Source organism: Ascidiella aspersa, chromosome 7 (genome assembly GCF_963924565.1).
Source record: "Ascidiella aspersa chromosome 7, kaAscAspe10.2, whole genome shotgun sequence".
In the NCBI taxonomy this organism is placed as follows: Eukaryota; Metazoa; Chordata; class Ascidiacea; order Phlebobranchia; family Ascidiidae; genus Ascidiella; species Ascidiella aspersa.
In genome coordinates this window covers 9,486,862-9,499,512 of record NC_139453.1, presented here as the reverse complement: position 1 = coordinate 9,499,512, position 12,651 = coordinate 9,486,862, and the positions used below count along the sequence as shown (strand labels likewise).

Below are 12,651 nucleotides of genomic sequence, written 5' to 3'. Positions count from 1 at the left end.
TCATCGCTGTACCCTTCCTCGCAAATGCAGTAATACGAGGTTTCGTTGCTGTAACAAGTTCCGTATTGGCACGTATTGTCGATGCAAAGATCTGAGCACAAGGTATATTAGGAACGCTATATTGGTGTATTGCCAATGGTTGTTATTTGTTTATTTTTTTTACATATATGTCTAAACGTTTAGCAGATAGTAAGATAATTAGGAGGAGTTTCTTTACCAAATAAACCTATATTGTAAAAAGCCTATACAATTTATGCGACTCTTTTAAAAACTAAATTTTTCTACGTTTTTTGCTTTCGGAAAAGGGATGTTCCATAATATCAAATGGATCCGATTTTAATTAGTAGTATCGGTACTCGTCCGATACTAGGCTGGCATCGGTGCGATGCGATAACCAAAAATGTAGGTTATTAAGCCATGGTTTTTGTGATTCAACGCAGCGATTCTACCTTGAAGCGTAAATTTACGAGAAAATATCAGGCTATAAACATGGGGTTAGATAAACTTTTTACCGCAAAAGCAAATTTTTATTTTGGTTTCAAAACCTGGTAGAAAATTATTTTGAACGTTTTTATTTCATTTATTTTGTTTGTTACCGGTACATGAATATCGTAATTTGGTGTCGGATATCGCGATACTTAAATGCCAAGTAAACAAGCATATTTCGGAGCCTAATTACCCAGGGTCAATATAGCCTATTATACTTTTTTAAATTAACGATACACACGTTTAACAAATGTACTATTCGTAAAACCAATCTCAAATACCTTCGCAGCGTGACAACTGAACCCAAGCTATAGCAAAAGTCGCACAAATCCAAAGATGACGAACGAACAAACAGTTTTTCATTCTAGTTGTTTGAGCTGAATAAAAAAAAAACGTTGTAGAACTGAGCCGACGGCGCTAACTAACACTACCTTAATAATCGCAAACCAATGTTTAAGCACAGGTTTTCTTTCCATTTGTTTAACAATCTATTTTAATACAGGTTGAACGTTTCTTGGAGAATTTTTGAAGACAAAAATGTCTTAGAACTAAATCTTAATTTGGCTCCTCACTTTTCAAAAAACTATTATTTTCGATAAACCTTTTTTTCCTGGACATGTTGGGAGCCGTTCTGTCGCATGAAAATACTGATGGAGCTCAAATCACGAAATCGAGGAACCACTCTCGAATCGATAATTTGGTTAATGATTACTAATATTGGCAGGCAAATAAATAAATAAACCATAAAACTAAATTAGAGCTAAACGACCAAAAATTGACGACAGATGCCAGGAGAATGCAAGGCCAAGGGTAAAAAGTAAACCAGTTTTCGTTTAGAATTTTTTTAGAGATGACGTCACAAAGCTACGGTATAATGTGACGTCACAGAACAGTCAACAATAAAAAAACCCTGTTGTTCTCTTTCAATCCGTGCGCAAATATAGAACTAAAATCTGATTTGCTAAATCAGGGGTTCCCAACCTGTGGGCCATGACCCGTTTTTAAGGGGGTCCACGAACCTTTTTCAAGAAGTCCATAAAAAATTTACAAAATAATTTTTTTTTTACTTTATTGGGTATCTTAAGTCTACTCCACTATAAAAAATAAATAAATAAAATTTAATGACCTCTTGAAGCCGCAAGAAATGACCAAACCAGATTTAGCTTTGACAAAGATAATTTGACCACATTTTGGGCAAGAAACAAGCTCCATCTCAACTGAATATGTAACAACTAACTACTGTAATGTACTATCATGTTTATTGTTTGTTGTAATTACATCATTTTATCATTCTAATAACAGGTTACTGTATAAAGCAGTTTTTTAATTAATATGACGTTTCTTATTTTTTTTAAATGCAGAAAAACTACGGGGGCCATAGATTTCTCAAAATTTTCAAAGGGGGCCACCGTGTAAAAAAGGTTGGGAACCCCTGGGCTAAATACATTAAAAAAAAATACCTACATTTTTGCGACGAAGCAAATATTTGTTCATTGCAGGCCTCCTCTATTGACGGAACGCGAGTCGTTTAAGTGTGGTGAATGTGAACTTTAAATATACCCAGTTAACTGAAACAATTAGCAATTACCTTCAAAGCCAAAATAGTCGATTTCAACATTATCTTGATAAAGACGTTTTAAAACTAACCTGTATAATCTTCAGTTATGACATTAACAGTTTTAAAAATTTAGTCCAGTGTCTCATGTATCAACAACAAATCATACCTGCCGATTTACTCACGATTCGCCGCATTTTAAAATAAACAGCTAGAAAACCAAGCATCCCTTGTATTGGCAGTAGGCGTGTACAAAAAAGCGCGACACTGCAAAAACGCAAACCTGCATCGTGGCAGTGAAAGAGTGGCGCAAAACTGGACACAACAAGAAAACTTCGATAGAAAAAAAGTTACGCTTTGATGCGTAAACAAAGAGTGCGCAAGAAGGCATCACATTGACCGAAATCTCCTAACTCGCCTTGGGTGCGATTTGAACTTGCAACCGTCGGAAGCAGCGACCTAAGCGCTACGAAAATAGTTCGTCATCGCAGCACTTGCTTTACGTACTCGCTGACCAAGTTAAGGACGCTTTTAGCGCTGCCGTCCTGCTGCTGTTGCCGGCCAAAACCGGTTTGAACCGGTTGTGAGCTTACCGGACTGGATTGCGGCGAATAGGAGCTGGATGAATGACGCAGATGTCGGCTGGCGCTGCGTACGCAAGAGCTCTGCGACAAAAAACGGATTGGTCAACACTAGGGGTCAGAAAGGAAAGTTTTCCCGCTGTCAAGTAAAAGTTAAAGGTATTCGTCCGATACAAGGTTGGTGTACAAACTTTTAATACAACTTCAGTATTTCAAGTTTCAACCCAGTATGATCCAGCGCAACGTTTTCTTTCTCAAAAGGATATTAAACTTATTTACTCTGAAAAGGATTCTACCATACCCTGAACAACAATGAACTTTGTTTATTTCATCACCATTTCTTATTTAACCACAATTATTACGAGTATCGCACATTGCTAATTAACCCTGTGCTTTTTATTATTTTTTCGCGGATTCTCAAACACTAAACACCACAGTGTTTCTCAGCCTTTTTTTTCGTTGTACGAAAATTCTGTGACCATATATAGTTTTTATGAAAAAGGTTTAGAAGAAAAAATAGCGGAGCATATTTCAATACGGCTTATTTATTCAACCCTGCATTAGTGAGGTAGTTGCTTCTGGACAATAAATTTAGGTTTCCTTTACATTCCTTCCTAATTCCACCCCAAGCCATTATTCCTGTAAAATAAGTAAAGTGACACAAATGCAACTAAATTTTTTAATAAATCTAACTTTTTTAAATTCTTGTGTGGCCCACCGAAAAAGTTTTCATGGCCCACCAGTTGAGAACCGCTGCCATACTTGGAAATTTATAGCGAAGATTTGACGACCTATTCTTGTAACAGCCATTAACGTTTGGCTGTCCAATTTATTTTTACGTTATCGTCTTTCGTGGGCATTTTTGTTTAAACGAGAAGCAGGAAAATGATAAGAAGCAAGGCAAAATGATAAACAGCCTAAAAGCAATCGATAATAAACTGACCATCTGAACCGCACAAGCAAATTATACTGAGACCAATGGTTCTAAAAGAATTTAAGAACTAGTATACCGCGCATTTACTGCAATATTCAGTAAATAAACAGATCTATTTTTTTGGATATAGTAACGGTTAAAGATTCCATTCGCGTAATTTACGATTTTTGTTTTTAATATAGAAAAAATAAATTGTGTAATATGAAAATTAAATTCAAGTGAAGTAAGTTAAACTAAACCCAATGGCTGTCAACCGCAGGATCACTGTTGTTGTGTTTTTTTTTTGACAAAAATCTACGTTGCAATTAAGTGAAAACAAGCGTAATGGTGACACCCTTGGTGACCCAAACACGATTGCTTCATAGGCGCATATAAATTAAACACAATTTTTTTAATGAGTTTGTTCTTTTATTTATTCCTTATTTGGGGAGTCTTAAGTTTATATACTTTATCTGCTTAGTTTTTCTTTGTAGCAAATAGTTAGTACACGACGACGCCCCCCACCCCCCCGAAAAAAAACTTGCGACCCCTAGAGTATAACAACCCCTTGAATAGATAAACTTGTAACCACCAGTATCCAATACGTGTAACAGGTCGCGTTTTGCCGCAGTTAAGAGGTGACACACCTTACATGATTGGCGGCAATAAAAATAAAACAAAAAACAGCTGCCAGGGCACTTCACCCTAGGATGAGCGTAGGGATGTTCAAAGTAGAATACCAAGGTATTCTAGAATAATAGGTTTCGAATCTAGAATAACGAATCCAAAATATCGAATCCTAGTATATTTTTATTAAATTATTTAACCTCGATTTTGTTTGGGGAAGGGATTTTTTGCTAACATGTGTACATTATAATAAAAAAAATCTCCCATGTGTTAAACATTCTTAACAACTGTCATTTGAAGCAGTTGTGTAAACTGTAATATGTCCACTGTCCAAGTTGTTGCCAAAACTTATATTTTTGCCAATAGTAAGTACAATGCAACACCGAACACAGAGCCCTTTAGCAATTCGGCCCTGTTTTTATTTTTGACTAAAATGATCTATTATGCAGTCAAATAATGTACTGCAAAGAATAAGTTACTATTGACATAACGAATACTTGACAATTACGCTGTGCATTACTGTATAACCTTTATGAATATTGGCCTAAAGTTGACCTTAAGTAACCCTATAGCGCATTTGGTCGACATCCAGCACCTCTTACAACGTAATGTTACGTTTGCAACTTAACGCATTTAGGGAAATTGGGAACTCCCCACCTGAAATTACACGTTAGTCGCTCGCCCAATGATGCTTGATTGACACCTAATTATTAGACGAACGAGACGCGGTAATTGGTCGCCCGAAAAAACGCTGACACTGCACTACCAGGTTACATTTAAAGCAATCCCTCTAAATTGGTCGCCGCAGCGACAGGCCAACTTACCACACGCGTTTGTACAATTAGGCGCGACAATCCGCGTTAAAACATTAAATTATATCGGTTCCAATTACCCGAAATAAACGGCAGAATTGGATTCGAATCCAAGGATTCGATATTCTACTTTGAACATCCCTAGGCATGAGCGGTCGATTTTTAGCCTCTTTCTCTCTATAGTGTCGTTAAAAGGTGATAAATCAGTGGCCAGGTTTAGGCAGACGCGTCAGAAGGAAAGCGAAAGCGTTCGACTGGGGAACCGATTATAGGTTTATTATCGATTTTTGTCGTCAGAACGACTTAACGGCGTGCGATCATTTATCGCGTTTTTATTTCTTCCGGCTTAAAACAAATCACTGGACAACGATGTCCCCTAAAATCCTAAATATAGCCTTTTAGGTGCGCGTTCCACGTCGCTTTTTGTATCACGAAAAATTTGAAAATATCACAAGCGTTATTTAAGCGTGCCCTGAACATCTGGAGCGTACCGTCATACTAAAGCTCTGTACAAGCGATTTGATTTTTTAAAGGATTTTTATTTCAAATCATTTTTCATTTCAAAGCTGTCAGAATGTCTCTCTGGAACATTTTATTTTTTATTTGGTAGCAAACAACCGATTTTTGCGACGCATTGGCCTTTTAGGGACGTATACAAAATAAAATTGGAGCTGTGTTAAAGCATAGCATATAATAATTTTTTTTTTATATTTTAGTAACAGTTTGGCACTTGGATAAAAAAACACAGTTAGGAAAATGGATTGTTTAAGAACGTTTTAAATCACCCCCCTTAAATACCAATCGACACCGTTTAAAATGAAGAACGTCGATAAAAAAATGTCCAAGGACTATTTATGAAATTTATCCAACACTTTTTCATTTTTATTTAGAAGAACGATTGCGATCCACGCCCCTTATTTCAGCTGTCTTAATTTCGAGTGCCTTTACCCTTGGTAACAACTTGATTGATTTAAATTACAAATAAACAAAAATGTTCAGTAAAGATCTGATGTCATTCATTAATGAACAATACCAGAATGGTCTGATAAATTGCATTCAAACAAACAATACAAATTTAAATATTAGGGATGTTTGATTATATTAGCGGTAAGAGATAACATCAAATACGGTGTTCAAAATTAACACCCCAAATCGTCAGAATACCCCTAATTTGGGGTAATTACCCACAGGTAGAGAACCACTTGATCGGAAGGATAATACCACTTTATACCTCTAGGTTCAAACTGTGGGACATGAGTCTATTTTAAATGGGCCATAGAGCTATTTGAAAATATTGCAACTATACATTTTGTGGTACTAAAATAGTTCTTGGTATATGTAACATATCTTGTGAAAACTGTGCATGAGAGTTGTTTAACTTTGACAGACTGGAAACTTACAAGGAAAACTTTTGTTAATCAATATGCAATAGTCAAATCAGAGGTGAAAAAATGGCCACGATCTGTTTTGTTAAAAAAATTGGGCCACGGAATAAAAAAGTTTGTGAACCACTGTTTTAGATGATCAAAGCTATCATCTCATATCACAGTACAAAAAAGTCATTTTGTGTTCAAGCCTGAAAAAAACACTACTAAAAACAAGCACTCTAACTCTCACCAGTTCGTCTCCGAGCTCGCGACGCAAGAGTTGCTTGCTGCGATGCGAAACGTCGCTCTGGTTGAGCAACAGAAGGCATTGTGACATCACAAGCAGCAGCGACACGTCAGCCACATACGTCAGAGCGTCGCGGTAGCTCGCCTGACTCGAGTCGCCGGCATCGATCTGCGAAAAATTGGAATAAAAAAAAATATATTCTACAGTTTCAGTTCCCGTCGTCACTGCTGAAGTTTTGTTAAAACTGCGTTTTGCGATCTAAATTTAAAAAAATAAAAAAATATAAAAAAATGAAACTTTTTATACAGCCATAAAGTTATCTGTATATTCCGCAATAGATATCTAATAAATTTATTGCAATAGGGATTAAAACTGCGACAATTACAAGCCTTGTAAGTTTTTAATACCAACAATATATGCAATAGGCGTTTAAGAGCTTTAGAAATTAAACACGTGAGTGTGTGAGTTGGGCTGTCACTCGAAAATTCACCAACCTTTAAATTTCCAAAACTATTTAAATTGTTTCAAAACTACGTTTTTTGTTCAGATAAACAAAATATAAGCCTTTTTCAAATTAAAAATTAATTTGTACGTTTTCAAAAAATGATAAATGTTATGGTCACATTTAATATAAATTACACTATACATATATATAACATCCACGAAAACCATTATTTATTGTTATACCAATAGAAAACAATAAAAATGTCGGATTGGATCCGATAGCCGATGACAAGTGTTAGTGTAAACCCCCTTTTTTGATAAATTACGTTATAATTTAATTTAATTTGATTTCTCAAGCATAGTAATTACGTCATTGGTATCGGATCGCAAGGCGATATTTTTTGTCCAAAATATCGGACATCGGTGTCGCAACAAATATCAACTACCGGGCACCTCTCACTATAGAAAAGCATTTTATTCGGGCATAGTTGATGTTCCTGCCAAATAAAGCAAACAAAAACTCAACCCAGATAATGTTTCTAACAAAAGCATACAGGGTGGGCCAAAAGTAGGCTTACAGTAATTCCACAGCGTTGGCTTGGAAGAAGAGGTAGCATTGAATGGACACCATGCTCACCTGACCTGACACCAATGGATTTCTTTTTGGGGGGTGTTGTAAAGAACAAGGTGTATGAGAAGAACCCCAAATCAATAAATTTACATTTAGACTCAAACCCTCCTTTTTTATAACTGTAAGCCTACTTTTGGCCCACTCTGTATAATAGCTTATATCGGATATTTGAAACTTACCTTGTGTAATGTTGAAAGGGCGAAGTTAGCGGCACTTACAAGTCCGCCGAACGAAGCTGGCGTGGTTTGCTCAAGGGTCGGCGTGGCGAAGTTGATCGTCAGCAGGCGCGGGTACTCGTCTGTGTGTGACGTCACAATGGTGAGTTTTTTTTTTTTTGAATCATAACAAAACTTATCCAAATAGCAAAAGAACGAATGTGTCCGCTTTTTAGTTTTAATGATTTGAAGCCAAGCGCGGTGGTAAACTATTAGATCTAGGACTGTTCCAAATATATCAGTTGTTGTTTTTATCTTTTCTCCATCTCATTAGATCCAAAACGGTTAAAAAACAACTTTATTATTATGCACAAAATAATCCAGTTATGCCAAAAAATTCATGATATAGTTCAGTTAGTGCTTTACATAAATTAAAACTGATGATGGCATTTTGAGCATGACTGCAGTATTAAAGAAAACCTTAATTACTGACATATTTGCAATTACCTGGTGTGTAACAGTGCTACAAAAATTCGTATAGGACTGACGTTTCTATTGAAAAATTGCACACGAGCTGAAAATATCCCGAAAACTTCGAAATTCTGCTGACTCACCGGGAACGAACGCCGGGTCGAGCATGACTTGGCAAATATCTGGCGAGAGGTTTTTGAGGAAGGTCAGGCAACTTCCCAAAATGGAGACGAGGCTTTTCTGCACCGAGGACATTTCGCGGGATGGCGGCTCGTCGTCTTTCAGGCCAGACAACTGCAACAAGGTATGCAGGACATATTTTGTTTGTTTGAAGACACTGAACTAAAATAAGCCATGCGAAAGACTGAATGTTATTTGTTTCTTCTCGGTGGTCAAATATAGCTCATCATGATTTTGCCAAATAACCCCGAAAATCATTAAATAGCCTGACGAAGACTATAGGGTCGGGTGAAAGTTTAAAGTTGTGAACCGCAGCAGTAGCAAGAACAACAAATTGTGACCCAATCTGCAATGTATGCAAGATATAATTTTTTTATAAGCGTATAATTTGTCAGTAGTTGTTTTAATGGTATCGCTGTCGTAGGGATTACACCTTATAGGAATTGATCTCAAGTTGGGTAAACTATGCACGAATCTGCAATGTAGCTCGATAATGGCTCTCAAAGCCAAAAAGGTCGAGTAGATCGATATCACCTTGATTAAGACGTTTCAAGACGAACTTGCATCATCTTCAGTCAATGGGATTTCAAGTTGTCATAAGAATATCAAAGCCCATACAGAAGTAGGATTGATGTTGAAAATGAATAAAGAGTTATTCGAAACGTTCAAATTAATTTGTACTTCGTTATGGGTTTGATATTCTTATTACGTCTTACTACAACCTCCAAACATTATGCTCCAATGATTTCAAGTTGTTTTCCGATTTCTTTTATTTAAGTTAGCACTTTTGCCCTGTTTTGCCCAAAAGCACTTTTTTGGTAAGGGCACGCAACATCCAAAAACAACAAACCAAATATCTTGACAAAAGTTTCCTAACTTTAACTCAAACTAATTAAAATCGTATTTTGCACCTGAATAAAACAAATTTATACCAAAATGGATCCCAAACATAAAATCAAAAAAAGCTGATGAATTGGACAGAAAGTGTCGTCTGTATTTCTTGCCTAATTTTCCTAAAATTATTAAAATTGGGAATATAATTTACAACCAATAAAAACGACTGACCCTTGCGCCAGCTGTCTTTGACGAAAGCTGACTGCTGATGGTTGCGTGGGTCGGTGTGGAAGAACTTGTCTTGGTTTGCTTGCGTTCGCGAATCTGAAAACATAACCGGCATGTTTTTGCAGAAATCTTAAACAACACCTGGAACGATATGCTGTTGCTGAAATGAATCCTGTTTTCTAGTAAGTTTAAGGTGGGACGTGAAAACCGACTACTCCATACGTGGAGTAATTTGTAACGAACAATATTATGTTTTACATTTAGAAAGATCGCTTTGCCAAAAACGACATTTCGGTCCTTATTGAACTTTATAATATACATTAATAATAATTTGGCCGAAACGTCCGACTCATAACTATTTGAAATTGTGTAATTTTCTTCAGATGTATAGTTAGATACTTGCCAAATACTTTTGTCTGAAAGTTAGTGCCAAGTAGGGGTGTCTGATAATATCAGTACCTAATGCCAAGTGGTAGTATCGGTACTTGTCCGATACTAGGGTGTTATCAGCGCCGATCCAATATCAAATTAACAAAGGAATTTCAGCCATGATTTGCTATCCAACGCAGCGATTTAAACTTGAAAGGGGCTAACTACTGGGGGTAATTAAACTTCCTAACCCTGGAGCAAATTTTAACCTAATCACCTGGAAAAAGGTCTTATATATTTCAATGTCACATATTTTGCTTGTTGGGGCATAGCAATGACGTATGGCACTACACCAGGGGTTCTTAAACTGGGGTCCATGGACCCCTTGAGGGTCCGTGAACTAGTTTTAGGGGGTCCATGAAGATCTAATTGAAATATTAGTGTATATTTAAGAAGTAATCACATCATTAAAGAAAACAATTTAATCAAAAATAAAACGGTATTGCACTGAATGTATTTAGACTCCATTTCACTTTCGCATTTTTGGACCAAAATCAGCAAATTTATGAAGTATATTTCTTTTGTGACGTCAATTTATGACGTCATTTTTTAATTTTTTTTGCCTACAGTGGTCCACGCGATATGAAAGAAAACTTTAGGTGTCCGCGGTAAAAAAAGTTTAAAAACCCCTGGAATACACTGAAAATAAGTTCATCCAGTACTTATTTGTTTTAGCCGATGTTTCGTTTATCTATTTAGGATGTAAGTATCGGGCATCCCTATAGTGCCAAGTAAATGTATCAAATCAATCGACTAAAAATACTAGCAACTTGCAAAACAAAAGCGCTTGCGATTCGAAGAAAAGCATCCAGATACTCGCCTCAAAGTAAATTTCGCATCACTTACGCGCATCTTTTCCTGCAGCAGTCTGGGATGGAGCAGCAGCGCTACGGTGGCCTGGCATGACGTCATGATGAGGTCATGAATGACGTCGAAGAGCTTCTTGAGCTTGAAGCGCCACTGGTGAACGTACTTGCGCGAGGTGGATGCGAGTAGCGCCATCGTGTGATCGACTTCGCGCGTCAGCAGCTCACTTTGATTAACAGGAAGCGCTGAGATGCTCTGCGTGCGAAATTCGAGTTTAATGGGTTAGTGGTGATGAGTGTCCGATAATATCGTATCGGAAACGATACGCCGCCAAGTGGTAGTATCGGTACTCGTCTGATACTATGTTGGTATCGGTGCCGATCCGATATTCAATAAAATAGAGATTTTTAGACTTTTGCTATCTAACGTAGAGTTTTCTAAATTTACAGATAAATTTTTTGAAAAATTTTAGAATTCCAGATTGAAAACATCAAATATTTTTTGGCAAAATGAAGTTGTTACAAAAATATGTCTACTAAAATCAATTGCTTTTTAGCGATACTAGTGGTTAACTAAAACTTTTTAACTTTTAAATTTTAAAGGAATAAAAAAATACGAGCCAAAACGAATAAGAAACGCCTTTCAACAGCATAAAGTGAAACTGTATTCCAAGCTTATTTCTAAATCAAGCAGCAAACAAAAAATAATTAAATCACAAGCAAACATAACAAAATATAAATTTAACGTGGCATTTAAGATTCAAGCTCTTACGATCAATATTTATAGCAAGCATAAAACAAAAAAAATGTGGACTTGTTTTGGAACCACACGAATAAATTCGCGACTGAAAACACGAAAAAATGTCCACCGCCAAAAATATTGTTATTTAGAAGAATCGATGTCATTATAAACATTACACTTCGCGGTAAAACATAGGCCAGAAAAAAAAGAATTTTATAAAAACGTTCACTAGACAGAAATTTTTCATAAAGAATCGTTTATGAAAAATTATATTTATAATATTATTTTGTCTCTATATAATTATAAGCAACGCTGAAAACCGAACGGTCATGGATTCCATTTCAAAGCGGATGCCTTACTTTCTTTTTACCGACCTGACAAACGTCGGATTTATTTTCGCGCTAATAGAACGTGATAATGGTAAGGCGATTGTTTATATAACTGTGGCCCGACTGTTTTGCTGGACGACAAACAACCCAATCGCTCAACAAACAACACAAATCGCTTTTCTTAACAAACAACCCATATCGGGGCGTTTTTAAAGGTACTAACGTAACTGGAGCCAAAAGATACGTTAAGTTTTTACATTTAAACATCCTGTTCCTACAGTTGTCTAAAAACGGTCATTCGCGCTTGTTCAGGCATTATTATCAAATGTTAATTGAAACCGGGCATTTACTCACAAAAATATTTTGTAGATTTTCGATGCAAATAAATCTTAAGGTTTTCTGTTGTCCAAAGTTTTTTAGGGCAACCATTTAAGATGCGATTCTTTACAAAGTATTAAGAAGTTTACTTTAAATCCCCCCCAAAAAATGAATTACAAAAGTAAAAAAAATGTCGGCTGAAAACTGTGCTTTGCGGCCTTTAAACCAATCTATTTTGAAATAAACAGGTATTTTTTTGCAAACCTGGATGATTCTATCCTGATGAATTCCGAGGAAGTCAAGCGTGTCATCGACAAAATCATGTGATAGGGAATCAGCCATGCGTGACACAAAGTGAAGCGACATATGATAGACGTTCAGCCACTAAAAAGAAACAGGGGAAACAAACTTTTTAGGAGGTGACTAAACTTATTTGGCATCAAATATACAGGGTGTTTCGAAAGTAACTCCCTTTTCTAAAATAACTATAATTTAT

At 36.3% G+C, this 12,651-nt stretch overlaps 1 protein-coding gene across 1 annotated transcript in view; it reads right to left on the bottom strand.

The window, feature by feature from the left end:
* Nucleotides 1-2,333: 2,333 nt before the first annotated feature.
* LOC146137615 (nucleoporin NUP188-like) overlaps nucleotides 2,334-12,651 on the bottom strand; it is a 32,895-nt gene continuing 22,577 nt past the window's right edge. The window contains exons 31-37 of the mRNA XM_083393557.1: nucleotides 12,420-12,539; nucleotides 10,807-11,022; nucleotides 9,535-9,627; nucleotides 8,433-8,583; nucleotides 7,843-7,961; nucleotides 6,592-6,756; nucleotides 2,334-2,706 (exon numbers count right to left, since the gene is read on the bottom strand). Of these exons, the coding sequence (XP_083249683.1) occupies nucleotides 2,524-2,706; nucleotides 6,592-6,756; nucleotides 7,843-7,961; nucleotides 8,433-8,583; nucleotides 9,535-9,627; nucleotides 10,807-11,022; nucleotides 12,420-12,539 (1,047 nt within the window). The 3' untranslated portion in view covers nucleotides 2,334-2,523. The remainder of the gene's footprint in view (nucleotides 2,707-6,591; nucleotides 6,757-7,842; nucleotides 7,962-8,432; nucleotides 8,584-9,534; nucleotides 9,628-10,806; nucleotides 11,023-12,419; nucleotides 12,540-12,651) is intronic.